At 36.5% G+C, this 22,253-nt stretch overlaps 5 protein-coding genes and 1 long non-coding RNA gene across 7 annotated transcripts; 3 read left to right on the top strand and 3 right to left on the bottom strand.

Annotated features, from left to right (window-relative positions):
* Positions 3,695-7,022, bottom strand: LOC104777740 (CBL-interacting serine/threonine-protein kinase 17-like). Its single transcript, XM_010502046.2, has 11 exons — positions 6,643-7,022; positions 6,489-6,551; positions 5,556-5,627; positions 5,361-5,468; positions 5,173-5,253; positions 4,916-5,095; positions 4,638-4,829; positions 4,426-4,530; positions 4,223-4,339; positions 4,001-4,138; positions 3,695-3,912 (listed from the first exon to the last, which is right to left on the bottom strand). The coding sequence occupies exons 1-11, from the start codon at positions 6,805-6,807 to the stop codon at positions 3,850-3,852; spliced, it is 1,284 nt and encodes a 427-aa protein (XP_010500348.1). The 5' UTR covers positions 6,808-7,022; the 3' UTR covers positions 3,695-3,849.
* LOC104777741 (G-protein coupled receptor 1-like) lies at positions 9,249-11,769 on the bottom strand. Its single transcript, XM_010502047.2, has 10 exons — positions 11,401-11,769; positions 11,150-11,181; positions 10,893-11,062; positions 10,634-10,728; positions 10,370-10,471; positions 10,217-10,273; positions 9,978-10,121; positions 9,815-9,885; positions 9,527-9,731; positions 9,249-9,437 (listed from the first exon to the last, which is right to left on the bottom strand). Exons 1-9 carry the CDS (start codon positions 11,581-11,583, stop codon positions 9,605-9,607), a joined length of 981 nt encoding a protein of 326 aa, XP_010500349.1. The 5' UTR covers positions 11,584-11,769; the 3' UTR covers positions 9,249-9,437; positions 9,527-9,604.
* LOC104777743 (protein CHUP1, chloroplastic-like) lies at positions 12,523-17,740 on the top strand. 2 transcript variants are annotated; one of them, XM_010502050.2, is made up of 8 exons: positions 12,523-12,723; positions 15,058-15,718; positions 15,864-16,319; positions 16,416-16,547; positions 16,746-16,927; positions 17,016-17,127; positions 17,217-17,360; positions 17,448-17,740. In XM_010502050.2, the coding sequence occupies exons 2-8, from the start codon at positions 15,182-15,184 to the stop codon at positions 17,565-17,567; spliced, it is 1,683 nt and encodes a 560-aa protein (XP_010500352.1). In that variant the 5' UTR covers positions 12,523-12,723; positions 15,058-15,181; the 3' UTR covers positions 17,568-17,740. The 2 variants fall into 2 exon arrangements, with proteins under 2 accessions (XP_010500352.1, XP_010500351.1); XM_010502049.2 differs by lacking the exon at positions 12,523-12,723 and having other exon boundaries at positions 14,885-15,718.
* On the bottom strand, positions 15,709-16,094 carry LOC104777742. The gene is made up of 2 exons (XR_766328.2): positions 15,994-16,094; positions 15,709-15,867 (listed from the first exon to the last, which is right to left on the bottom strand). It is a non-coding gene; the product is annotated as an uncharacterized LOC104777742 (long non-coding RNA).
* On the top strand, positions 18,224-18,768 carry LOC109130743 (uncharacterized protein At1g43920, Chloroplastic-like). The gene is made up of 2 exons (XM_019240694.1): positions 18,224-18,397; positions 18,481-18,768. The coding sequence occupies exons 1-2, from the start codon at positions 18,224-18,226 to the stop codon at positions 18,766-18,768; spliced, it is 462 nt and encodes a 153-aa protein (XP_019096239.1).
* On the top strand, positions 20,700-22,209 carry LOC104777745. The gene is made up of 2 exons (XM_010502051.2): positions 20,700-21,292; positions 21,398-22,209. The coding sequence occupies exons 1-2, from the start codon at positions 20,906-20,908 to the stop codon at positions 22,106-22,108; spliced, it is 1,098 nt and encodes a 365-aa protein (XP_010500353.1). The 5' UTR covers positions 20,700-20,905; the 3' UTR covers positions 22,109-22,209.

Below are 22,253 nucleotides of genomic sequence, written 5' to 3' on the forward strand. Positions count from 1 at the left end.
AAAATAGGATTTGACAGCGAAGCTCCACCATGTCTGTCTTTTAGATATATAGAGCCGTTTGATGGGAGAAAAAGAAGAAAAAAAAAAAAATGAAAATGCCGTCCACATTGACATTGTGCTACTACACTCTGTCCCCGGCCCTGAGGTGAGGACATACATAATCTCCTAACCAATTAAGAAGGTAATCATCGTTACGATAAAATGTTCACTGACAAGTATTATATCGAATTATTCAAAAGTTTTACGGTTAACTCGGAGACGTTTAAATTTTTTCTTTTATGAACATATAAGGTTGTCTTGTGTTGCATATCATGGAATCATTTTACAAATCATATGAAACAATCCATACTGTAGTAGTAGCAATTCTAATCACACTCTCATTTATTGTTTAAATCACCAAGATGGTCTAAGTATGTTATCTATTACTGGATACGTTACGAGTCTTACGACTATTGTATTAGCGATGATGTGCCCAATTCATTAATGATTCAATAATCTTTCCTACAACTGCACCAACCCAGTGAAAACAGTAAGCTATGTTGGGTCAAGATTGAACAAACATAAACGGAGATCAATTTACAATGTCACATGGATTTATTACATGTTTTATTTAGAGATCAATTAATATTCCTAATATGTTTTTATAAAATTGAATATGATCACAAACACTTTTTTTTTTTTTTGGGTTTACCAAAAATATATTTGTATGATAATTTTGGATGATTATTCTTCTATGTTAAAGAAATAAAAATTAAGAATATATATATATATATATACACACTACAAGAAAACATAGCTGTTTCTGACGGCCAAATCAGTCGGATAACGGTCGGAAATAAGCATTTTCAACCATTAACTGACGATAATAAATCTAAAACAACCGGAAATGTTTCAAAAAAAGTAGGCATACGGCGTACAAAAAGTTTAGTTAAGAAAGGAAGAAAAAAGGGTGATACACGAGAAGCTAGATTGATCTCGACTTTACCAGCTCATGAACGGGGCTTTCATCATATTTTTTATATCAAGGGAATTTATTCTTTCAAAGCAAAGTAAAATGTAGAGCAGTCCGCCCCTGAACAAAAGCGAGGGATGGATGTCTGAGCGGTTGAAAGAGTCGGTCTTGAAAACCAAAGTAATCGAGATGGTTTGTTACAAAATATTCAATTAGATTTGAAAGTCACACAATCCATAGGGAAACCCGTTCAATTCACACATGGAAATCCATTGGAAAATCAAAAATACGCATGTCGGATGAAATTGGGTTGATGCCCGAGCAGTTAATGGGGACGGACTGTAAATTCTGAGTTCTTTGAACAAGCTCTCCACATCAATTGTGAATTGGTTCTGGCCGGGGACACCCTGGTATACTGTACTAATATGTGTAGGTCTCCGTAATTCGAAAAACATTCCTCCTAGAGTAGCTGTTAATATGAATAACAGAAACTCTGTTATATGTGAGGATTTGGCTTGACCTTGATTCTGATAGGTATGAGATTGACTGTGGAGTCAGGATCAACCATCACTCTCTTCACAGCCACACGGCTCCTCGTTCAATTATTCGAAGTCATTGGGTCCCTTTCCTCGTTCGTGAATCTCCTCCCTTCTTCCACTCCGTCCCAAATGTTTCCCCGGAGTGGTTCAAGCTACTTTGATTCTCTTATGAGATAGATGGATGAGAGGTAACACTAGGGGGTTCTAAACAATTGGTCTGGAATTTGTTTGGTTAGAAATCAGTCGAATATTTCCGACCAAAACGTTGGTTGGAATTTCATTGGTAAAATCGGTCAGATTTCGGTTTGGAAAATACCGACTAATTTCCAACGGCATAAATCGGTCAAGACTATATTACCGACGGTTATACAACTGTTTACGTTTCCAACCGATTAATGAAAATATTCTGGATATTGTCAAATTAATTTAAAATACAGAAAATGAAAATTAATAGGAAATCAAAAAATGCTAAATTAATTGTTTATTTTTTTCGTGGTGTTGTTGACGTTGTTGAAAGCGGACCCTGAGTCGAATTGATCGTGTCATGTGCAACGTCCATCAATGATGTTCATTAATTGAAAATCAGAAGATACTAAATATATATATATATATATATAAGTTATTGTCAATAAAATCACATTGATAGATTCTTATATTAACTGTTAGTCTCTCTTTTTGGAAATCTTACAACAAAAACACTAGCTAAGTTAAAACACTCAAACTCTAATTTTGAGTTTCATCATCATCTTCATCTTCAGGTGGACGACATTCCGGAAACTTGTTGTGAAGCTTCTAAGTAACATCCTTCAAGTATTGGATTATCTTGGTATTTTTCTCTTTCTCTTTAACTAACTCATAAATCTGGTTGTATGTTTCTTCTAACTTCTTGTAATTATCCAAGCTGAGTAGGAAGGGAGCATTTCACTCGTCATGGTCCGGAAGAGATCCAAATCCAAATCGGTGTCCTTTCTTTTTGGGTATTGCCTGAGAATCAACTATGCATAATGTAAAAAATATGGAAACATCATGTTTAAAATCAAAGAGTTAAGAAGTGTCAAGGATAAAAGTGTTGATCTAAGTTAGTAGAAAGCATGTCAAGAATGAAAATGAAATCCCTGCACCTTACGAACCATATCGTTGATCTCAGAACAAGAGAGCATGGTAGCCTGAACTGATCCATCTGCAAGTGGCTCTTTAGATTGGAGGTCATTCACATGTTCTTTTAAAGTCTTCACAATCCGCTTAGCGTTCTTGTAGACAATCTTGCCAGTTTTTTTACTTTTATAAACATCCTCAATGAAAGCCAGGATATAAGGCTCCACTCCACCATTTTCAATAGTCTTATATACATGGAAAAAGAACATAATTAATATCCATTGAAATGATAATTCTTAATAAATATAAATAAATTCAAATTTACCATTTCATATTTACGCCTACAGAATTATTTAGCTCCATTGTAGTGCACTACAAAAAAAAAAGGCCTTTTCCATATATATTGTTTAAGAAATTTCTATGTAAAAAAACTTTCAAAATTAGAGACCGGAATCGTTGGCTTCAGTGGTTTCTCCTGTGGGTCGGGCTTGACTGCAATTCCTTCACCATCTGGGTTGCTTCTTCTGTTTTGTGAGTTAGTTGCTGCCAGTCCTGCAACTTTCTCATCACGCCAGAGATGAATATACTTTTTCCATAAATCACCTGACATATGTACATGTTTCTCTTAATTGCATTTCCATGTCTTTCCACTCAGCTAAGTTCTTGGAGAAAGAATAGGCAGCTTGTGTCTCAAACCCCCTCTCAACTGTTTTTGTTATGTTGGGATCCCAGTTAAACTCTTGTTGAACGAAAAAGAAAAAACACATGAAGTAAATAACAAGAGAAAAACATGATGTGAATCAAACATATATTATAGAAGGAATCTTAAAATGGTTACTTAAAACAGACTGTTTATTGACCGAGTTTAAAATCCGTCGGAAATTGGTTGCAAAACAGTCGACCTTTACCAACCAATATATTCGTCGGTAATTTCCGACCGATTTTCAACAATATGAATGTGTCGCTAATTTCCAACTAATTACTAACCATTTTTTATTCTAACGGTTGGAATATGGTCGTTATATAAACCGACAAGTCAGAAACTTAGTCAGAACTGGTAATGTTTTATTGTAGTTATACTTTTTTGGCAAACTTTATTTTNTATCGAGTTTGAGTTTCCAAAAAAAAAACATTTTCAAGAATGTATATATACGAGTCTTTTGAGATTTTGGCTACATACACAAAAATCTAGTTGATATTTACATATAAATCCAGTGATCCTGAACATAAATTTGAATAGGCTGACATTTTTTCTGCTATTAGCTACGTTAAAAGCTCCTGTACTTGTGATGATGAGCCCACTTCTTTCAATAATCTCTCGTACAACTGCATAATGCCACAAGTTATTTTTTGCGTCAAGATTGAATAAAGATAAACACAAAGATTAACTAACGTTACAAGAAGAGTACGTTACCTGTTTATAAAGAGACGAATCACCATGTGATTTTCTTAGTTCAACCACATTCAGGGACGGGCTGATCTCAAAAACCTCAGCAGTTACTGATAAACCGCATTGCCCTTTTCGAGTGCTTTCTTCTTTGATTGCTTTTATCTGAAGCAACATCAGTTCCCCCAACCACTATAATTTACTTACAACTCCTCAAGTAAAGCAAAAGAGTTAAAATTAGAATCTCACCCTTGCGTGTTTCTTCTGTAAAGAAAAACCCATCTCCCTAAAGATCGTTTCAATTTTCTCCAACAAATTTATGGCTAAGCTATTTGACGTGAATCGTGTCTGCCTCTCTGATGCTTTCTGATCATTAGCAAACGTTTATTCAAAGCTTAGGACAATCTTGGAACAGAGTGAACGAGGACATGAATGTTAAAATGTATGGTTACCTCTTTCTCAAAGAAACCTGAGAGGTCGAGAAACGAAGACATTCCAATTAACTGAAACGCGTTGATAACGGTTGGAGAATCAGGGATCTTCTCTTCTTCAGATACCTTCATCATATATATATATAAAAAAAAAGACAAGACTTTGAGTGAGGCCATTGCACTTGATCCAAATTCATAGGAACCAAACATGATGAGATGAAACAGATTCTTACATCTTCTTGGATTGAGTATGCATCGTCATCCTCATCGTAGGTTGAAGGAGTGTATTCATGCCTGAACCAATCATTGGCCTTAATATTTGCAATTGTCATCCTCGTGACTGGATTTGGATCAAGCATTCTCTTGATCATGATTTTGGCACCCGGTGTTATCCATCTAGGTATTGGGGGATCTCCTTTGAAAATCTGAAAAAAGATTAGAGCGTCGAGTGTGTTTGATCAAAACATAAACTACAAATACTAAAAGAAGCAAATAAAGAAAAAAACAGTACCTTCCGGCAAAGAGCTGCGAGGTTTGTATCATCAAAAGGGAGAGATCCGGTAAGAATAACATACAAGATTACTCCACACGACCATATATCTGATGCTGCACCATCATACCCTTCGTTAGCTAGAACCTCAGGCGCGACGTAATTAGGACTACCACAAGTAGTATGTAGCAATCCATCTTCCTAACATGTCAAAACCAAAAAAAAGTTCGAACATGTTTTGCTGCTGTGTATATAGGTTTAGGATATTTGGTAAATACCCTAAAATGTTGAGGCAGAGAACTAAGGCCAAAATCAGTTATTTTAATGTGCCCCTTTGCATCAAGAAGAACATTCTCTAGCTGCAAAACGGGAAACTTGATATTAGAACATGTGGTCAATATAGTCAATACTACAGACAAAGTTAATTTGAAGCTTTCATTAGTCAATAAAAGTTGTAAACATAGACCTTGAGATCCCTGTGGTAAACGCCCTTGTTATGACAATAGCTGATTCCATCAATCAACTGCTGAAACATTTTTCTTCCTTCTATTTCTGGAAGCTTTCCTTTAGAGACCTAAGACATCAGAGCATATATTTAAGACTAGAAATTTTGGTATGTAGAAACCAACATTTTGCTAACTAAAAGAAATAGGATTCTTACAATTCTATCAAATAAGTCTCCTCCGGTGACTAATTCTAGGACCATGTAAATCTTGGTTTTGCTTGCCAAGACCTGCAAAAGTATACCATAAAGAATTTGCGTATCAAGGAAACTAAAATCTGTTGAAGGATTATGAAACCCTTGAATTAGGAAGAACAAAAAAGTGAGCTACGTTATGAGGAAAACTTCCACGTCAAGAAAGAACGTGGACCAAGTCGCCGTTGAATCAACAACATCCAAAACCTTATCGGTTGCTTGCGAGAGAAGTAATTTGTAAAATACCCATTGAAGGAAGAATTGATGAATATTTTAGTGGGTTCACGTAATTGAAATGTATAAAACGAGTTTTTACTATATATAATTAATAGTCAAAACTCGATTGGAATTTAATACTAAGATGAGGCAATTGTGATTTGTGATGATGATTGCATTGGCATCGTCATTACCCCCAAATGGTCAATTTTTTGGGACCTATCTCATAATTGATTTGGTCATGGTCTTTAAAACTTTTGTCCACCAATTAATGGACGTCATGAAGAAAAATTACACTAGAAGAAATTAATTTAGTTATATACGTTAAGTAGGGCTAATAAGCAACGTGAAAAGGCAAATTTAATTTGCGTGGTCACGAATTAAAGACTAGTCACACACACACACACACACACACAAAAGAAAACAGAAACAAATATCAAAATATTAATTAACAAAAATTGACGGTTAACTTTTTAATATACTTCTACGCAATCTAAACAAAAAAGTTTGAGAAGTTTAATGTTTAGTCGTCATCAAAAATATTCTAATTGTGTAGTCAAATGATAACCCCAAATCTGATACTCAACTTAAGACAATATTAAATAAAAAAAAGAATCTTTGGATAGAATTTGTATTTTCCTTAATTAAGTAGTAAATTATGCAACAATTTACTTAAATTACCTCATGTAACCTCACAATGTTTGGATGCTTTAAAACTTTGAGTGTTCGAATCTCTCTCTTGATCTGTAAAATTTCAATCAAGAATGGATTGAGTTACACGAATCCACCACTAATCAAATTGAGAAATCGAGATAGATGAGGTGATAGAAGAAACCTGAAAGGAGACGTTAAGACGAGTGATACGAGACTTGTCGATGATCTTGACGGCAAATGATTGGCCAGAAACAGTATCCGTTGCGTACTTGACTTTTGCAGAGTTGCCCTCTCCGAGTGTCCTCCCTAGCTCGTATTTACCGACACGCATTCCCGTTGTCACCATCAAATTCAGATTCCGGATATTATACAAACAGAGAATCTAAATCAAATAGATGGATCAAAGGAGACGACTAAGCTATATGGGTCTATGGTTATGTTTATAAGAGCGTTATATTTATATATATACAAAGAGTGAGATTGAGGAGAAGAAGAGAGAAAAAGTGGCGGCTGGATTTGGAGAGAGTAACACGCAACTCTATCCCTTTGTTTCCTCCTTCATCGCCCTTCTTCTCAATTTATTATTCTTTGCATTGATTTTTTTTTTTTTTTACTATATTTCCATAACAATTTCTAGAAACAATTTAAAAGTTATTTAAAATCAATAAATCTAAATATTAGTGTAATTATGACGAGGTGAGTTAAATTCATTTCGTTCGGATAACACGCATGACATTTTTTTTTTAAAAAAAAAACTCGCATAACATTTTAGTATTGTTCAAGAAAGCGGTCTAGACAGCCGCTAGGCGTTCAGCAGATGCCTAAATAACCGTCTAAACCGTTTAAAATTACATATGTAGTTATAAACATTTATAAGTTGTTAATATAAATTAAATAAATGTATTTTCTTACTTTTGTTTATAATTTATAATTTTTTTATTTTTATAATATATATTTTGATATAATTATATATATATATAATATTTTATGTTGTAAACGCCTAAACCGCTTAAAAATCGTTTAGATTCCGGCTAGGCGCTAGGCGTTGGGTCACCGTCCAGATACCGCCAAACGCTTTCTTGAACACTGCATTTTGGGTTAAGTTTTGTTCCCACTTCCCGGTCGTAGATATGTACAAAGTCATAAATCATTATCAAAACTTGAAAACATGAAAGATTACACCTGGATTCTCACATGAAAGATTACATTACATCAATACCATGCGTCACTCATGCTTACGTTACGACGAGCCTTGTTGTAGTTTTGTTGCAATGCAAATTTTGTCGGTAATTGGGTCGACAGTATCCATATATCGGCCCATTAGTCAATTAGGGTGACTTCTTTGTGTTATGAATAACTAGATACTTGCAGTTGTTTTTATTTCTTTGTAAATTGTAATTTTCCAGACGCAATAACACTTTTAGAATCTTTAACTCAAGAAAAGTGATCCGAGATAACAACTATAATTGTTTGTGTAAATGATGTAATGTTTCCAGGCATCAGATTTTACACGTTTCTCGAATTTAGCATAATAGTACTAGAAAAGTTTGGTGTCTCTGTCCTCTTGTGTTCGTACCAAAGTGCATGAATGTATTTTGTACTTTGTTTGACATTGCTTTATCTCAATCTGTGTGTAAGCGGTAGTGTACTTTTAATATATAGTGTCAAATTTTTGAGTATTGTACTTCTCCATTTGGCTGCCTCAACTAGTTAAGACTTGAGAGCTCCTGCTTGTTGTTGCTGGTGCAGAATCAGATGGTGGTTCTTTAGTAACGGTGGTGACATAATCAACTCATGAATTCATCAAGATGATGAACCTTCGTATCAAAGAAACATGGCATGAACACCTCTGTTTCCTCTCATCTCCTGGTTTAGACATTAGGCCCAAAAGATGTGTGATTGCTTTGCCACTTTTGTTATACAAGTTTGGTTTGCGTAGATTCATTGTTAACGGATGCTTGTAAAAAAATTCATGTTTGCTCATATGCAAGGCTCAAAAACCTTTGAGATCAACACCGATGTGAACGTGACAGACTTTGTTTTCTTCTTCTCCGTTGCATTTGTGGCTGCTTTTGCAAAAACTCTTATGTACCTAACTTTCTTATTAGGAATCTTGAACCATTATTAAGTGTATAAATGATTAATTTCAGTTGTGTTCTTAAACCTAAACACACAAGAACAAAAAGCATGCATTGGAGATATAAAGGATCAATTCAAGTCTTCAAGAACATGACGCTATCACTCTGATCGATAAACATCAAACTAAAACATCCAGCTAAATATTTAACCCCATTAATAGACAGTCCTCGTCTAAAAGGAAGGTGAGGACAAAAGTCCACTCGAGGCAGAGCCACCTTTTCCCACAAACCTCCAGCCTGGAGGTTTGTGGTCAAAGACCCAATGTTCTGATAATGAACGGATATCCGATCTTAGAGTTCACAAAGGTATCATCCCAACTGAGTAGAGTACTTCGTACTCGTCGTTAACAGGGTCATGTCAAGAATAGTAACACATAGATGTTCGGGAAGCCGAGGTTTTGAATTTTATGGCGGGTAAGGTCACAAGTTGTCTAGTGGATAAACGACACCGTTAGACTTTCTGAGGTACATTATTTGAACTTTTCTGGATTGGGAAAACACCTGGTTGTAAGTATGCATTAGCTGTGGAGATGATGCATAACGTGTACATGTCTTGAGTCATAGTCTTCTCAGGTGTAAAATGTAAAACTCCTTTTTGGGTCTTGCTGGGAATTTAGACTGCTTGTTGTGGATGTTGAAATTCTAAATCTGACAAGATAAGATCTTTGTAACTTAACTCTCCAACATTTTCATGGAAGTACGGTAACTTCAAATCAAGATCAAAAGACCTCACAATGATTTTTTTTTCATACAAAAAAATAAAAGATTGTCAAGTTCGTGTTCCCAAAGAATGATTCATATACATTGACGACCTGTTGTGCATCCTCCTTCACCATATCTAAGAGAGAAACCAAAATGACCATATTGGTACACTCATTGAAGTGAAAAAGAAAATGAAATACAAAACAAACAACCAATGAAACTTACCAATCTTCATCCAAATGCTACTATCATCCGCCCCCTTCTGGTTATTGGTCCATGAAATACATTGTTGAAATGTTAGTGTCATTGCTGGTCCTCGGTCTTGAGAGAGACCATTTCACTTCGCTGTTGTTGTTGCTGATGTAAAATCAGATGGTTTTTAGGTCTTAAATTGCTAGGAAGCCATCGATATAGCCGCTCCGGCAAAAATCTAGCAGACCAAATGTGTAAGGAAAATCAAGCTTCAATGATTCTTGGGAATATAGCAAACGAAAGAGAATGGTGATGACTTACAGTTCTAGTCTTTCATGGATTGCTCGACGCACTGAGCTGTTGAAACCATAGGCTATTGAATTGAACAAGCCCTGAAAATACAGTATTCAGAACAGCGACTTGGGATGAGCAAAAGATGATCAATAAAGAATTTTATGATTGCTTTGTTTGAGGGTTTTGCTACCATTAGTGCAGCTGTCCCAACGTCAAGAACTGAAAGCCAGAAGATCTTATGGCCTGGCTCGATAAAATCATGAATACGGTTAATGGTGCCGAATGCCCATGATCCTATTAAAATGAGTGGATAGTATCCCCATCGGTTCAACACCTGTGGTTTCAGGAAACAAGCAGTGAGGTACAAACGATGACACAAATCGACTCACATGATACCAAACTAGCATTGGCAGTATAAGAAAGACAGACCTTTAACTCTGCTCTATTATCAAATTGATCGACTCGGTCTGACATTCCGACTGCCATCTGAAATTAATATCAGCATATAAGTACTCAGCAAAGTGTATCAACAATGTTATATGACTACTTTCAGAAAGAGAATGTTGAAAGAGGATAACATACACGTCTCGCATTTCTGAGCATCCGTATCACTTGGAAGTATGTAAACCCATTGTAGAGAATGGCTCCCCAAAGAGGAGCGTAAAATGTTAAGAAATGAACAGCCTGCAAGTCGAAAAATGAGATGAGTTCCAGTATGAAGAAGCGATAAGAACTAGTTGCACAAAAAATGTTCTAATGCCTTTGTCAGAAACAAGTAACCAATCACATGATAGCATAGAACTCGGGAATTGAAATCTTTGTGCTCAAACTAGCATTCTGTCATACCTTTCCTTTAAGTCCAGTTTGTGTCCAGCACCACGGCCCCAAATGGGAATGGTTATTACCAAAAGAACGTATGACAGTCACTACCAAGGAAGTTCCTAAAAAAAGTAGATCAAATCAAAGATTTACGTTACTAAATAGCAATGCAGAGATACACATCCAAACCTTAAACCCAAGAATGGATGTTCAAACAAATGAGAACAGAAACACGAAGAGATTTCCCGAATCATTGATATATAATAGAGCATTATATTTTGCATACCCCAAACATACAAATGAAACATAGCTTCCAAATCCTCCACATCAGTTTTATGCTTGACCACAGTCCGATGAAGAGTGAAAGCAATTGTGGTTGTCCACAAGAACGATGCTACACAGAAGAAATGAGTGGTGTAGCCTTGTGCATAACAAATGAACCCCTTTGAGGGATCCCTACATGATCAAAGAGGTAACAATCATCTTATGAAAAAAAAAACTCAAGAAGAGAGAGTCACCACAACTAAAGGTAGATAAACATACCCAACGATTAGGAAGAAACTGCAGAGCATATCCTGCAACAATCAAAAACATTGCTAGTAATCAGCAATAGAGCTTAAAATCCTCACATGGACCTTAGTTAGCTATGCAACAAGTCATAATACGAAGAATCGTAGAAGAAAGAAGCAAAACAGTACATAATCCTAGATCTAGCATGATCTAATTTTGCTGGAACTTGAACTAAATCAGCTTCAGGTACTACTACATCAAAAGACAAGAACGAAGAAACTTACAGAGAGAGCAAGGTAGAAGACGAGCTTGAAAGAGAACTTTCGAAGTTCTTTGAAGAGACAATAGCAGAGAACGATGAAGGCTGAGCCGACGAACGAGAGACTGGAAGCGCCGGTGTTAATCGCCGTAATAATGCTGCGATCTCCGGCTGTTAAGCCTCCGCCGGCTGTGAGCACCGCCGACATTGTTATATGTAGTTCCGAAACCGATCTGAGGGATTTGATTGACGTTTTCCGCGTTTAGTGTTCGTCGTTTCCGTCGCGTGGTATCTTCCCCGACGGACGTTGCGTGGTGGGCTAACCTCTCACCCGGGTCGGCTCGGTCGGGTCAAGTTATGTCCACTGAACCCGTCATACCCTCTTCTTTAGGCCCATTACTCAATATCCAAAACGAATTTTGTTTAAATGGCAACAAACTTACGAGAACAAAATAGAAAATAGAGTTTTTTTTTTCTTCAAATCACACCAAAATCAGTTTTTACACGGACTTTATTAATTACATAATTTCATTAGTACCGTAATTACGAATTTTCTTCGTAGATAAAAATCTTGTATGATGGCTTGCCTAAGTACACATGTAAAGTTCAATTTCCTCCGTTGACTTAATTACTAACAATGGATCGACATTTATATTCGTTCAACTATAAAAAAAAAGATATAACTAAGCATTGGTAAATTATATAAAATAAGCATATATATACTAAATCATTTGATATTGGCATAAATTAATAACGTTGGAAATGTTTACTTCAACTGAGAGGTATACAGAAAAATACTCTTCCTCTTGGAATATGACCCGTCATCTAATCTAATTTTTCTAATTTGGATAATTTATAAAACATGTCATTATCCTTTCGGTTTTATTCTTTCGGTTTTGCATACAAAAAGGGTACACCTGATTTTGTCTGTATTAAACTATTGTTTCATTCGTACTCCATTCATGAAATAGACGTCTACATGACTTACATATACATACTTTTTTTCTTCTTCATATATTCTTGTGGTTTTAATTCTTAAACTATATTTCTCTTCCGGTATCTCCAAGTTTTTAACCCTTACAAGACATCTCACGTACCATTGAGCTTATATAATTTATATATACGAAACCTATTCATATTCATTCGTCCAGAGATATAAATTAAGCGCTCACATATATTATATAGACACATGCATATGATGTCATCGTAACCATATATATTTATAAGATCAGCTGCATGTAATCATTGATCATCATCGTCACTAATGAGGATGTAAACAGGGTTTTATTTTTTTGGGGGAAGACGACCATCACCAGTACTCTTCTCCTTCGAGAGTTCCATCTCTAAGGTACTATATATATTTCTCTTTAAGTTCTTAAGCGATGTTTATCCTCTCTCTGTCTCTCCATTTGAAAATTAACAAGAACAAACACCAATTTGATTTTATCCAGGTTATTGTATTTGTTTTGATATATATGGGTATTAATTAGTTTCTGTTATAAATACAAACTCTCTTTCGTTTCAAACCACAAATATCATCCCGCCACCAAACTTGAACACAAAGTTTATGTTGTAGTTTGGATTATCATATTGTGTTTCATTTCTTTTCCTTAACCACTAAATCATGCCACAAATACCGAAGTTCTTTCACAACACACTCAATTGCATCCAAACGATCCTTCGTGACATGGTATTTACTTATATATTGTACTTTGATAAAAAACCAAGTTGTATATCGATGTAATCTAAAGAAAGATAATTAATATACACAATATTTTGCTACGTTTAGGAATTCACGTTTCTTTCTTTTGTTTGTTTTACAGTATGTTCATGGTTCGATGCTATATTACCAATTATCTCTCAATAAAACACGTTTCCTTTTTTTAAGATACGGTAAAATATTAATAAAAATCTCAAGACATCACACTTGATTAATAAACACAACAGTTATTTTTTGGTAACCATTCACTCATTTTAAAGTTGAACTCTATGATTGGTATAATTCAAACCGAAAAGAATAAGGTTTTTGTTGGTTTCTAGTCCCGAAAAACAAAATTTACATAGTAAACATCAACAAATCGTTTTCTACATTTACGAGATAAACAATATGCCTTGACATATTGAAGAACATAATAATATTTACAAAACTGGCTTGACAAATAAGCTCACATATTTAGTTATTTACCTTTCAATTTGATAGTATATATAATCGTTGATCATATGTAGAGTTATGATTTTCTCATTTTCATCATACATAATGATTTTCCTATCGAATCAAGGCCTTGTTCGTTTATTCATTTGGACGGACCATCTGAATGAACCATTCAAATATTGTTCGTTTTTGTCAAAAAAAGAGCATTATCCAGAATCATTCACATGGATCATCTGAATGAATTTTAAAATTTTAGGCAAAATTTTAAAACTCATTTGGATGATTCTAATTGGACCATTTGGATGGAGATGATTCATTCAAAAATAACATTGAATAACAAAGGAATTCTTATAAACCATCCAAATGAACTATTTTTTTATCTTGTTTGTTTGATCATTTGACATTGAGATAGACCATTAAGATGTATTATTTAAATAGATCATTTAGATGTAAATGCTAATTGATGAGACGAATAGGGCCTAAGGCTTTTTTCCTTTGCGGTAAAAGAATCCAATAAAAATGCAGATAGTTGGGAGTAGATTTACCTAGCAAGGCACAAACTTCATAGCCCAATAATTGCCTTACGGACCATATAATATCTATATCATTATACCAAATTATGATCAAAACTCTCCAAAAATCTTCAAGTAAGTCAATAACTTAACTTGTAAACCAATGGTCACTAACAGCTTTGAGTTTGAGTATGATTAGGACATACTCCTCACTCCTCAATCTTTCCTTTTGTCTTAAACATGTTTTTCAAGCTTTTTATTATTTTATATGAAACCCCCTGCACTAAAAACACTACACACATACGGCAATACGCTATTCCTCTTTTTACGTGGTTTTTATTATTTAATACCAATTATTAAAAACCATACAACTTTTATTCCAAACATTATGGTCCCATCATAAATGTCAAATGCTCTTTGTTCCATTTACATCTCAACTCAACATGAGACAAATCATTAGTGGGTCCTTTGTTTAACTGATTCTTTAATCATTTTTCATTGTTTTTAAACTATAATTATACACTACTCAACGATCTTGAAATGCTATAAAAATTGGAGTATTAACGTATTTAGTTTTAAGGTAAATCATTACAAATTTTAAAACATATAGCCATAGCCCATAACTTTGTTTGGTTGCATCAATCGCACGCGTACACCTATAAGCTATCTAATATCCCGATACATGCACGACACTCTCTACCTTTTTTTTGTTTGTGAGTTAGGTTTCTGATGGCGCGTGGGAAGACGCGTCGTCATCTGAGAGAGAAAAAAACAAAAAAAACAAAATTGGCCCACCACTAAATTCTTTTGTCTTATTCTCAAAGTCGTCAAAGCATCTGGTGGGCCTTATAAAGCCCACTGTTTCCTCCAAACGGATCATTCCTTCATTAGTTTTGCTTGATTAGTAATTTAATTAACTAAAATACTTTTAAAGATTAGTCGCATCGCATAAGGTTATTGAACTAATTAATAATGATTGGTGTGTGTGATTAATAGTTGTTGTTTTCTTGTGCGACAGCTTCGAGAAGTCGTCTCTTTGTTTTTCCCAAGTCAAACTCAAAGCTGCTGAGTAAGACGTTTAACCACGAGTGAGTTACTCTTCTCGCCGGCGACCGTCGTATACGGCGGAGATTTTGTTAGATATGTCACGCATTTCCGCCGCTTCCACCACTCCTTCTCGCGTGAGAGCTGCGAATTCGCACTACTCAGTGATCTCTAAACCCAAGGCACAAGACGATAACGGTCTCGCCGGAGTTAAACAGAAATCGTCCAATCACGATCCGGCGAAGAACAACCGGCGATCGATTCTTCTTAAGAAATCGAAATCCGGAGAAGAGGAGACGACGGCGGTTTTGGCCCCTCAGAGAGCTCGGTCTGTGAATCGTCCGGCGGTTGTAGAGCAATTCGGTTGTCCGAGGCGGCCGATTTATAGGAAGAGTGAAGAGACGGTGATTGCTACGGCTGCGGCGGCGGAGGATGAGAAGAGGAAGAGAATGGAGGAATTGGAGGAGAAGCTGGTAGTGAACGAGTCGTTGATTAAGGATTTGCAGTTGCAGGTTTTGAATTTGAAAACGGAGTTAGATGAAGCTCTTAATTCAAATGTAGAGCTTGAATTGAAGAACAAGAAGCTTTCTCAGGATCTTGCTTCAGCCGAAGCTAAGCTCTCATCTAACGATAAGGTAAACATTTCATTCATACTTCAATTGAAGAATCTCACCTTTGCATTGACTTGGTGAGACTACGGAATCAGAATTGCATTTGGTTGTTTCCATGATTAGGCTTATGGTAAGGTTCTAATATCTCTAAGTGTTTTGGTTGATTCAGCCAGCTAAAGAACATCAGAACAGCAGATTCAAAGATATACAGAGGTTAATAGCTAGCAAATTAGAGCAATCCAAGGTTAAAAAAGAGGTAGCAGTAGAGTCATCAAGCTCCATTAAAACAAGATCATCACCTTCACTTTCAAGATTACCACCAACACCGCCATTGCCAAAGTTTTTGGTGTCTTCAGCTAGCAATTCAGGTAAAAGAGATGAAAATTCTTCACCCGTTGCACCACCAACACCACCGCCTCCTCCGCCACCACCACCTCCTAGGCCTCTTGCTAAAGGAGCTCGTGCTCAGAAGTCTCCTCCAGTTTCACAGCTATTTCAGTTGTTGAAGAAGCCAGATAATAGTAGAGACCTTTCGCCGTCTGTTAATGGAAATAAGTCTCAAGTTAACAGTGCTCACAACAGTATAGTTGGAGAAATTCAAAACCGTTCCGCGCACCTTATCGCTGTAAGCAATCAAATCTCCTTTTCTGGACTATGTTTATGCTAACCTTAGCCTTGGCCAGTCTTATCTAAGACTGATGACCTTCAATTTATTCCACAGATAAAAGCTGATATAGAGACAAAGGGGGATTTTATCAATGATCTTATCCAGAAAGTTCTGACCACTTGTTTTTCGGATATGGAAGATGTCATGAAATTTGTGGATTGGCTTGATAAAGAACTAGCAACTCTGGTGACGCCTAATTCCTCTTTTAACCTTTTTTACAGAAGTGACTATATGTTTTTCATTATAAACTAGACCATGTTTTTGGTGTACTGAGACCATAGTGTATTACTTAATCATCTCCAAACTCTATATAGTTTTGATGAGTTTTGCATCATTAGATATCTTACATTACATGTGCATTCCTCTTTTCCTATTGCCTTACAGGCTGACGAGCGAGCTGTGCTTAAGCATTTCAAGTGGCCTGAGAAGAAAGCCGATTCCCTGCAAGAGGCTGCAGTTGAATACCGCGAGCTAAAGAAACTGGAAAAAGAACTTTCTTCCTACTCTGATGATCCGAGCCTTCATTACGGTGTTGCCCTGAAGAAAATGGCCAACTTACTAGACAAGTAAAAGAAGTCCCTACTTTTGATACCCACTCATTAGAAGAACATTTTAGTTTCTTCAAAATGTAAAATTTCGGTTATATATGATAAGGTCGGAGCAGAGGATAAGGAGGCTAGTCAGATTACGTGGCTCATCCATGCGTTCTTACCAGGACTTTAAGATCCCAGTCGAGTGGATGCTTGACTCAGGAATGATAAGCAAGGTATTGTTTTCTGTCGATGAGCTTTGGTTTGTCTCTAAGTAAATACTCTGTTTGGTCCTCTTGTAACATTGTTCTAGTTCTGTTAATAGATCAAAAAAGCATCGATCAAGCTTGCTAAAACCTACATGAATAGAGTAGCAAACGAGCTACAATCAGCTCGTAACTTGGATAGAGAGTCTACTCAAGAAGCATTGCTTCTTCAAGGCGTCCGATTTGCTTACAGAACGCACCAGGTAAATCTTAAACTTCAAATTTAAAGGCATTAGCTCGAACACGTTGCATTGATACTTGATATTTTGATCTTAAAAATGTTTATTCAGTTTGCGGGAGGGCTTGATCCAGAGACATTGTGTGCATTAGAAGAGATAAAGCAACGTGTTCCGAGTCATCTTCGGCTGGCTCGGGGGAATATGGCCGGAGCTCCGTCGCAGGAAAAGTAATCAGAGGAATGTGAGGCATATGTATGGCCTTTGGTTTTTGGCTATAAAATTCGTTATTTACGTTAATAGTGTTTGTGGAGTGAGTGAGAGAGTAAATGTTATGTATACCACGATACTAATAATGTTAAAATGTATGTAAATGTGCCTCCAGGCTCCAGTGAATTTTGAGCTAATACAGAAATTCATAAACATTTTAAAATTTGGACTTAGAGGCCCAAATTTAGAGATCCCATGGCTGTTTTGGTGTTGTTATCATACGGCTGAGATGTCGTTTGATGAGATATCACACAAAGTGAGAGGTAGCGTAGCGTGATGTTCCACCCCAGTTTTATTGGAAAAAATGCCATAAAAATTCCAATTTTTAAAATTGGGACAAAATAATCTCCAACTTTGGAGATATCATTTTAATCTTCAATTTTGGGTTGACTTATCCAAAAAATAGGAAATTTTTTTTGACCTCGCTGTTTTAGGCACGCGGTTAAATCTCCGTTAGAAGCTAATAGACGGGATTAACAAACCGTTAACGGCTACCGTTTAGCCAAAACGACAACGACTTATAAACGAGATGCAAGATGAAGAAAATAAGAATCCCCAAATCGATTTATAGGTTTTATTTTTCAAGCCCCCAAATCGATTCTCAATCTCTCTCTTTTCCGATGAGTTCGAGTTCTATCACATCCGGTGGCGTAGGTGAGCGTGGTGTGTCGTCCAAGTGTGCATGTGGCTTAGATGTGAAGATATTTACATCTAAAACTCAAGAGAACCCGGGACGACCATTCTTTCGTTGTGTAAGCAAACGAGATGTCAATACGTGGACAAGCAAAAGGGATGTAAGTATATGTCAATTTGTGCAGTTTAAATTCGGCTTCATAATCATGGTAAGCTAACTATATTTCATTTAATTGTACATTAGAATCATTTGTTCAAGTGGGTGGAGGATGTTGTGTTTGAAGAAGTAGAAGATGCCTTACCAAGACTATCCATAATTGCAAATGAGATTAGCAAAATCAAAGCAGAGGTCAATGAGATAGATGCTATGATGAAAGAATTGAAAGAAGAAGACATGGCCAACAAAAAAGAACTACGCAAGTTTATGATGTGCTTCAAAGTCGGTTTTGTTTGGCTTTGTTTTATGACCATTTTGTGTAGTTTTGTATTGTTCAGGCAAGGAAATCAGAACACCTTTATGTTAAGTTATTAAAAAGAGCTTAATGTATTTCTTGTTTGATCATAAACTTGTTTGATCTCAAAAGTAATGGATATCTCTTGTTTGAATTATGTCTCAATCATGATAGAACATGTTTTGATACAAACAAAAGGACAAAAAGCAATCCAAACACAAAAAAAACATAATCCAAACGAAACCCGACCCTTGAAGTTTAGCGTGAACATTTAAACCATGGTGCCCAGCCTTCTCGCTGTGAACTTCCCTGTGATCCGCCCATATGAGTTCTTGATCTGACTGAGGTCGTTGGATGAGATCTCCCTTGTGATGGTTGAGCTGGTTGTCAAGGCTGAGCTGGTGGTCCTTGTGAAGGCTGAGCTGGTGGTCCTTGTGAAGGCTGAGCTGGTGGTCCTTGTGATGGTTGAGATGGTTGTGATGACTGATTAGATCGGAAGACAGTTGTTCCAGGTATAGTCTCAATCTCAAAGGCAGTCTCCGGATTAGATTGGAAGATCTCAGCTTGATAATCCCATATTCGAGCAAAATGTTCTTCATGAGTCGCTTTTTTTTTTCTTTCATAACTATTGTCTTCGCCTTGGAGCATTGGTCTTCTGTGACTTCGAAGTTGTACTCTCTCTTGGTCTCTGCAACCATCTGTTGCTTGGTAATTTTCGGATTTTTTCTCAACCTCTCCCTAAACAACCAAGCAATTGTCCCTCGCTTCAACATCTTCGAAAATCCGGATCTCACACATGCATGCTCACCATCGTATATCTTCACTTGCATCTTGTGTTTCTTCTTAGAATAAGAACAATAGCATTTCCATGGACACTTAACATCAGTCGACGAGCACTTAGCACCAACTTTCATACTTTGTGACCTATACAACTTAATATCTTATCTAGTCTTTAGTGAATACCTTAGCACAACAATCTTGAACTCATCTGGACCATTGAACTCATCATTTAGGGTTAGGGATTATGATTTCGATTCGAGAATTGGATTCAACTTGGAAATTTTCTTGTTTATAAGTCGTCGTCGTTTTGGCTAAACGGTAGTTGTTAACGGTTTATTAACCCCGTATATTAGCTTTTAACGGAGATTTAACAGCGTGCCTAAAACGGCGAGGTCAAAGAAAGTTTCCTATTTTTTGGATAAGTCAACCCAAAGTTGAAGAATAAAATGACATCTCTAAAGTTGGGGATTATTTTGTGCCAATTTTGAAACTTAGAAATTTTTATGGCATTTTTTCCCTGTTTTATTGGTTAGCTTCCCCAACAATTCCTACCTAACTCCACAATTAAGTTATTTAATTAAGGATTTTTAGATTAGCTAGATAATAGAGTAAAAAACTAAAGGGCATGTGATTTTTAGATTGGCTAGATATTGTTGTTTATCTTATTTTCTTATGCAACATGCATTGAGCATGATTTGATACTATTTTCTTCAAATTATCTCAAATATTAAACACATAAATTTAAATATTATGATAACTAAAAGAAAAATAGTCGAATATTTATGAAGCCAAATCCTTATGTTAAAAAATATTCGTACTTTATCAACAAAATATTCGTATCAAGTTGCCCAAAATATTTTTTCAAAAAATATTCCAAAATACAAAAAGCCAATGATAATATGTTAGTGTACATTGTACAAGTGGCATATTCGAGTTTTATTTAATACAAAACACATCTAATCTCTCGCACCTTTATTACATACGTGTCAAACAATTATAAAGATCTCCACGTGGCGATCCGACATGTGAACCTACCTTAATTTCAGACCGTTGTTCTACAACAACAGTTAAAATCAACGGCTGAGATTAATGAAAAGGCGCGTGTCAGGAGCGCGGGAAAGTGTGGAATTCGTTAGACACAGATGGAGAGCCTGAGTGCAACTCACGACACCTTGAAACCACCCAAAACACGCCACGTTACCTCTCACTGTTTAAACAATTCTCTCCTGTAAAAAAGAACTGGCAAAAACTGCCTCAACAAGGAACTCAGCCTTTCAGTTTCTGGATTTGGTATGTTTTTTCTCTTCTTTTAAGGCTCAAAGTTCATCATCATCATCATCCTCATCATCATCATCATCATCATCAAGTTTCCCCCATTGATTGATTCTTCTACCTTTTAATTCCGACGCAATCGTCTGGATCTTGTTGAGATCAGAGATGGAAGTTTCCGGCGTCGTTCTCCGACAAGTTCCGTGTGTTTCAGGTTCCGTTGCCGATGGTCGTTACTCCGGTCTCCGGTTAGTATCTGATATTTCCGGTAATACGAGAACGGTGTCGTTTAGAACCAGGAAGCTTCGTGGGGTTGTTTGTAACAACGAGTTTGCGGAGAAAGGGCATGTGAATTACTATATAGAGCCAACGAGATGCGGCGAGGCGAAGGAGAAGGAGATGATTAAGGTTATGGAGAAGGAGAAGAAGGCGTTGAAGAAGAAGGCGAAGATTCTTAAAAGCCTTTCTAAGAACTTGGATATGTTCTCTAGTATAGGGTTTGGTCTTGATCCTGAGGCTGGTTTGGTTGGTGAGATTCAAACCAAGACAATCTCGGTAAGATTTTTTTTATAGTTCTTGATTTGACTTTTGTTTCTTTCATGGTGATTGATCGAAGTGATGTGTTAGATTGGATCTTGATTGGTTTTATGATTTATGCAGGAAGCAACAGAGATATTGGTTAAGCAGCTTGAGCAGTTGAAAGCAGAGGAGAAGCTATTGAAGAAACAGAGGAAGGAAGAAAAGGCTAAAGCCAAAGCTTTGAAGAAGATGACTGAAATGGACTCTGAATCATCTTCCTCCTCTGAATCAAGTGACAGTGATTGTGACAAAGGCAAAGTTGTTGACATGAGCTCTTTCAGAAACAAGGCTAAACCGATTCTTGAGCCGTTGCAACCAGAAGCCACACTAACAACCCTTCCGAAAATTCTAGAAGATGCACAATCTTTCAAGGACACCAGTGAAGCACTGCAGATTGCTCTGCAAACATCCACAGTCTTTCCTTCAATGGCCAATCCTGGACAGACATTGAAGAAGGTAGATGCTGTTTCAGTAGTTGGATTGCCATTGAAGAGAGTGGAAGTGTGTATGGGAGGCAAGTGTAAGAAAATGGGAGGAGCTGTGTTGTTGGATGAGTTTCAAAAGGCTATGACGGGTTTTGAAGGTTCCGCTGTGGCTTGCAAGTGCATGGTGAAGTGTCGTGATGGTCCAAATGTTAGAGTCGTGAATGAGACTGTTGCTGTGATGACTGATTCAGTTATGACACCGTCCAAGACCGTTTGTGTAGGAGTTGGATTGCAGGATGTGGAAACTATTGTGACAAGTTTCTTTGATGAAGAATGTAGCAGAGAGAACTCGGTTGTCTCATTTTGAAAGTGTTTAATATCACTTTAGTTATATATATAGAGTGTGGTGCTTTCTCATTGTACATATCTATCTTCTGAATATAGAGTGTGGTGCTTTCTCATTGTACATATCTTATCTTCTGAATAAATCTGTTGCGATAAGACCTGTAAAG

This window comes from Camelina sativa, chromosome 3 (assembly GCF_000633955.1).
Source record: "Camelina sativa cultivar DH55 chromosome 3, Cs, whole genome shotgun sequence".
NCBI lineage: Eukaryota > Viridiplantae > Streptophyta > Magnoliopsida > Brassicales > Brassicaceae > Camelina > Camelina sativa.

What these genes read in the sequence shown, in the direction of transcription:
- LOC104777740 (XM_010502046.2), bottom strand. Translation starts at nt 6,807, where the DNA reads ATGGTGACAACGGGAATGCGTGTCGGTAAATACGAGCTAGGGAGGACA. An exon ending in TTTACCACAGGGATCTCAAG is followed by an intron (nt 5,254 to 5,360) that starts GTCTATGTTTAC and finishes CCCGTTTTGCAG; the next exon opens with CTAGAGAATGTTCTTCTTGA. An exon ending in CTCTGCCTCAACATTTTAGG is followed by an intron (nt 5,096 to 5,172) that starts GTATTTACCAAA and finishes TTGACATGTTAG; the next exon opens with GAAGATGGATTGCTACATAC.
- LOC104777741 (XM_010502047.2), bottom strand. Translation starts at nt 11,583, where the DNA reads ATGTCGGCGGTGCTCACAGCCGGCGGAGGCTTAACAGCCGGAGATCGC. An exon ending in TGCTCAGAAATGCGAGACGT is followed by an intron (nt 10,274 to 10,369) that starts GTATGTTATCCT and finishes TATTAATTTCAG; the next exon opens with ATGGCAGTCGGAATGTCAGA. An exon ending in ATCCATGAAAGACTAGAACT is followed by an intron (nt 9,732 to 9,814) that starts GTAAGTCATCAC and finishes TTGGTCTGCTAG; the next exon opens with ATTTTTGCCGGAGCGGCTAT.
- LOC104777743 (XM_010502050.2), top strand. Translation starts at nt 15,182, where the DNA reads ATGTCACGCATTTCCGCCGCTTCCACCACTCCTTCTCGCGTGAGAGCT. An exon ending in ACTCAGGAATGATAAGCAAG is followed by an intron (nt 17,128 to 17,216) that starts GTATTGTTTTCT and finishes TTCTGTTAATAG; the next exon opens with ATCAAAAAAGCATCGATCAA. An exon ending in TTGCTTACAGAACGCACCAG is followed by an intron (nt 17,361 to 17,447) that starts GTAAATCTTAAA and finishes ATGTTTATTCAG; the next exon opens with TTTGCGGGAGGGCTTGATCC.
- LOC109130743 (XM_019240694.1), top strand. Translation starts at nt 18,224, where the DNA reads ATGAGTTCGAGTTCTATCACATCCGGTGGCGTAGGTGAGCGTGGTGTG. An exon ending in CGTGGACAAGCAAAAGGGAT is followed by an intron (nt 18,398 to 18,480) that starts GTAAGTATATGT and finishes ATTGTACATTAG; the next exon opens with AATCATTTGTTCAAGTGGGT.
- LOC104777745 (XM_010502051.2), top strand. Translation starts at nt 20,906, where the DNA reads ATGGAAGTTTCCGGCGTCGTTCTCCGACAAGTTCCGTGTGTTTCAGGT. An exon ending in TTCAAACCAAGACAATCTCG is followed by an intron (nt 21,293 to 21,397) that starts GTAAGATTTTTT and finishes TGATTTATGCAG; the next exon opens with GAAGCAACAGAGATATTGGT.